Source organism: Protobothrops mucrosquamatus, unplaced genomic scaffold, assembly GCF_001527695.2.
Source record: "Protobothrops mucrosquamatus isolate PMUCROS unplaced genomic scaffold, P.Mucros_1.0 scaffold_241, whole genome shotgun sequence".
NCBI lineage: Eukaryota > Metazoa > Chordata > Lepidosauria > Squamata > Viperidae > Protobothrops > Protobothrops mucrosquamatus.
Window position 1 is genome coordinate 78152 of NW_015386317.1, and position 4762 is coordinate 82913.

At 46.0% G+C, this 4762-nt stretch overlaps 1 protein-coding gene across 1 annotated transcript in view; it reads right to left on the bottom strand.

Moving 5' to 3' along the window:
• ST6GALNAC2 (ST6 N-acetylgalactosaminide alpha-2,6-sialyltransferase 2) overlaps positions 1 to 4762 on the bottom strand; it is a 27220-nt gene that overhangs the window by 19040 nt on the left and 3418 nt on the right. The window contains exon 3 of the mRNA XM_029287035.1: positions 390 to 482. Within this exon, the coding sequence (XP_029142868.1) occupies positions 390 to 482 (93 nt within the window). The remainder of the gene's footprint in view (positions 1 to 389; positions 483 to 4762) is intronic.

Sequence of the window (4762 nt, forward strand, 5' to 3'; positions counted from 1 at the left end):
TTCTCACCTACATCGTCCATATAGGACGACTCGGGAACTCAACTCCTACCCCGGGCAGCTCACCTATCCCCTTATACCCAGGGGAAAGGTATCAAGCCGTTTGACAGCTGGTGCTGGCTGTCAAACCGGCTTTTACGCGAAACAGGCGGGAGGCAGCAAACAGCTGCGACCGACGAAGTCGCCTGCCACCGGAAGTCCCAAACCTGGGTCACTCTTGGCAACAGGAACAGTAGCAGTTAATTGTGTAGGAAGGTCACAAAAGGATTAAATTTAACATGCAATGCTGATTTTAGCTAACAAAGTCAGTCAGTTGCAGACACTTGCTATTTTGGTTTGAAACACCAAGATATTTTATCAGAAGAAAAACACATTTCTATGAGAAGCCTAACCTGTTCATAATGGCTCTTCTGATCAAGTCACGATTTCTTACATCTTGCAATATTTCTGTATCTTCTAGGTCCCATGTTTCTTGTTGCTGTGTTCTGGAAAATATTAGGCAAGTGGGAAATTTAAATAAAGAAATACACAATGGCTTGTATGATTATTAGTTGCTATTACACAGCAAAGAACAATGGAGTATAGCTGCACCTCTTGCAATTGGTGCATGGATTAAATTATTAGAGACAGTAACATTAAAATAAACATTGGATAAGCATACTGTTTAAATTTCTAGAAAAATAGTATGTGGCTGCATTCATTTCTGACCTTACACTTTACAACTCTCTTCTCAAATGATATTTCTGTATCTCCTTTCCCCAAACTATGTTCAAATATAACTTAGAACAACAATTAATCTGAAAGTGGCTAGTAGCCCATGAAAATATACTAAAACCTATTTACTAGATTTAAAAAAACTATTCCTTTAGTATTTACCACACTTTGTCAATTTCACCTTCAGTGTGGCTCCCTAAAGATTGTTGATGCTGTCTATGAAGTGATTTGACTAAGAGGGAATTGAACTGACGGGATCAAAACAAAGTACGAGGCGCTTCCATGCCAGTTCTTCTTGCAATTCTTCAGATCCCCTGTTCCAGAGCTGTGTTTCCATGCTACTATCTCTCATCAGCAGCCAAGCTAATTAATTTTGGCTCAGCTATGGTGCAGCTGAAAGCATCTCTCTCTGACGGACACACCTTTCCATTTGTAACGATGATGCAGCTCTGCAGAATTTGTGAGCCCTTCTTTGTTGTTTCCATTGGCAAGAACTCTTCCCCCACCCCATTTCCTCAGCGTCAACAGGTGCAGCATCCTGCAGAAGGCTCTGTAGAGGGAAAAGGTTGCTTGATAGCTTCACAAGTCTCCCTTCATATTAATTTCTAAAATTTTACTTTGGAAAGAGCCAGGCAAGCGCGGACCATTCTGCTGAGTCCATCTCAAAATCAGCCAGGATCAATTTTGGATCCTTGCATCCTGAAGTGAACTTTGCTTGGGGTCTTTTTATTCTCTCTTCTCTCTTGCCAGGGACAAGCTGACTGCATAGTCCCAAGTTACCTTTAAAAACAAAAAAGCACAAAACTGCCTCACATATGGGATGTGTGTATGAACAATTCCTTCTGTATGGAGGGAATTTCAGTCCCTTCTAGACCAGTGGTTCTCAACCTTTTTAATGCCGCGACCCCCAACCGGTCGTAAGTCGAGGACTAAACCGGTCGTAAGTCGAGGACTAAACCGGTCGTAAGTCGAGGACTACCCAACCGGTTGTAAGTCGAGGACTTTCCCTGCTCGGGAGCGCCGCGCATGCATGGTTCCGCCCCCTGCCCGGCCGAGGCATAGCTGGCAAGCGGCAGAGACGGAGCAGGCCGACCACCAGCTGGCCCAGCCCAAGGGAGGTAAGGCACCTGCCGGAAAAGGGGAAAAAAATGGCGGACAGCCTTGCTTGGCGACCCCCGTGAAATGGTCAATCGACCCCAAATGGGGTCGCGACCCATAGGTTGAGAACCGCTGTTCTAGACTGTCTCTCCCTTTCCCTGGCAACATTTGGCATCCTGCCTGTTGGCATTATTTAGATCAATTGTGTCCAACCCACGGCTCACCACACGTGGTCATGGACAGCCAGTAATGCGCCCCACAAGAATGTAAACTTTTAACATTAATATGTGTTTTAGATAAAGATTAACTATATATTTTATATTTGGCCCAAGACAATTCCTCTTCACTCAGTGTAGCCCAGGCAAGCCAAAAGTTTGCACTTCCCTTATTTAGACTCTTATCTCCGCTATAAAAAAAAATGCAACCTGTATTACAGTCACTGGGGAAAACATTTAATTGTACAATTACCAGCATGCTCTCTTTCATCATCACAACTTCCAGTAAGCTTTTAAGTGCAATGAAGGAATGGAAGCTTGATGGCCCCTCATTTATAACAAGTGAACATAGACTAAGGTGATCAAAGGCCTGGAGACTAAAACATACAAAGAACGGCTACGGGACTTGGGTTTGGCTAGTCTAAAGAAAAGAAGAAATAGGGGAGACATGAGAGCAGTGTTCCAGTATCTGAGGGGCTGCCACAAGGCAGAGGGGGGCAGGTTGTTCATCAAAGCACCAGAGGGAAGGACGAGAAACAATGGTTGGAAACTGATCAAAGAGAGAAGCAACCTGGAATTAAGGAGAAACTTCCTGACAGTGAGGACAATCAATCAGTGGAACAGCTTACCCCCAGAAATCGTGGGCGCTCCATCACTGGAGATTTTAAAGAAGAGACTGGACATTCACCTGTCTGAGACAGTATAGGTCAGACATGTCAAACACAAGGCCCAGGGGTCGGATGCGGCCCGCGAAGTGGTTTCATGTGGCCCGCAAAGCCATCCTGGAAACAGTGAGGGAACGGCCCCCTCTGTCTTGGCCCTGGCCCAGGCCAGCCGGGAGCCAATGTACAATTTTGTGGTGGCCATCTATGCTGAAACACATTCAGTATTAGCTCCACAAGGCTGTCTGGAAACAGCGAGTAACCAGGAGAACCTTGAGCAGCAGCCTTGAGGAAGTGGGGCTGGGCTTGGTGCTGCGGGTGCTCAAGGGCCAGGCTGGGCATTTGACCTCTGCTGCCCAGGGCTCTGGGCAGCCCGCCCCACCATCCAGCCCCCCCCCGCATGGCCTGAGAGGAACAGTGAGGCTCCTCCAGTGGACCATGCCTTGGCACTTGCCCTGGTCCCACCCCCTTCTGCCAGAGACCCTCAGATATGTCCCACTCCTGCCTAGGCCCCCACAGGCACCCTTGATGCGAACGATGTAGAGCTGGCCACGCCCACCCAGTAGGCCACACCCACTCCATCCATGCCCACCCAGTAGGCCGCGTCCACCCTGGCCACACCCACCCGGCCCCCTGAGGGCAACCACAATGCTGATGCGGCCCTCAATGAAATTGAGTTTGACACCCCTGGTATAGGTTCTCCTGCTTGAGCAAGGAACTGGACTAGAAGACCTCCAAGGTCCCTTCTAGTTCTATTCTATTCTATTCTATTCTATTCTATTCTATTCTATTCTATTCTATTCTAGACAAATGCACACAGTAAATTTTGGACATATAAGTGCAGCTAATTTATTTAATTTTCTTTCTAAATGAAGCAGAGAAAAAGGGATTGAATTTTTGTAGCTCCAAAAGCTGAACAGCTCGGGATGAGACACTCACTGATTAACATTTTCTGTAGTACCCTATTGCTGAGCTGGAAAGAGGCCACTGCCTGTTGTTGCTGTCCTACAGATAGTTTTCAACTTACAACTATTCATTTAGTGACCATTCGAAGTTATAACAGCAGTGAAAAAAGTAACTTATGACTGGTTTTCACTTATAACTGTTGCAGCATCCCCATGGGCATGTGATCAAAACACGGGTGCTAGGCAATTGGCTTGCATTTATGACAATTGCACTGTCCTGGGGTCATGTGATCACCATTTGTAATCTTCCCAGCTGGCTTTTGACAAACAATGGGGGAAGTCAGATTCACTTAACAATTGCACTGATTCATTTAACAACTGTGGCAAAAAAGGTTATAAAAATCATTTAACAACTGCCTTGCTTAGGAACAGAAATTTTGGGTTCAATTGTGGTCGTAAGTCGAGGACTATCTGTAGTCCTTTTCTGTGTTAGACTAGACATATACAGTTTTTGCAACCATATTTCTGAATTTCTCCAGAAAAGGAGAGGACAGGAGATCGCCCACAAGTACTCCAGCTGCTCCTTGCAAGCAGACTACAGGACAGTTTTCTGCAAGATGAAGGGATCAACCATCTTTATCTATCTATCTATCTATCTATCTATCTATCATCTATCTATCTATCTATCTATCTATCTATCCATCCATCCATCCATCCATCCATCCATCCATCCATCCATCTTATTGGCTGCCCATCTTACCACACGGTAACTCTTTCTCAACATATCTTTCTTGCAACCACAACAATGCCCTTTAAAGAACATTGTTTGCAAGCTTCCCTTTCTAATCATTATTGGAACTATGTCAAGTACTCCCCAAGTTCACAAAAACTACATGCACATATATATTGCATATATGACAGGAAAGAAGCATGTTATTGATTTTTTTTAACTCTAGTATTTATATGCTGCACACAGCGGCGGATTTCCGCACAGGCGCAGGAGGCGCGCGCCTGGGGCCTCCACATTTCAGGGGCCTCCACGGCGGTGATCAGATCAGGCGCCCGATTCCTAGGTTTGCTGACCTCCCTCCCTCCCCAGACCCCGCGCGAAATTTCCTCCTCCATCAGCCTCGGCTACCGACGACGCTCGGCCTCACCCTGAAATCAGCGC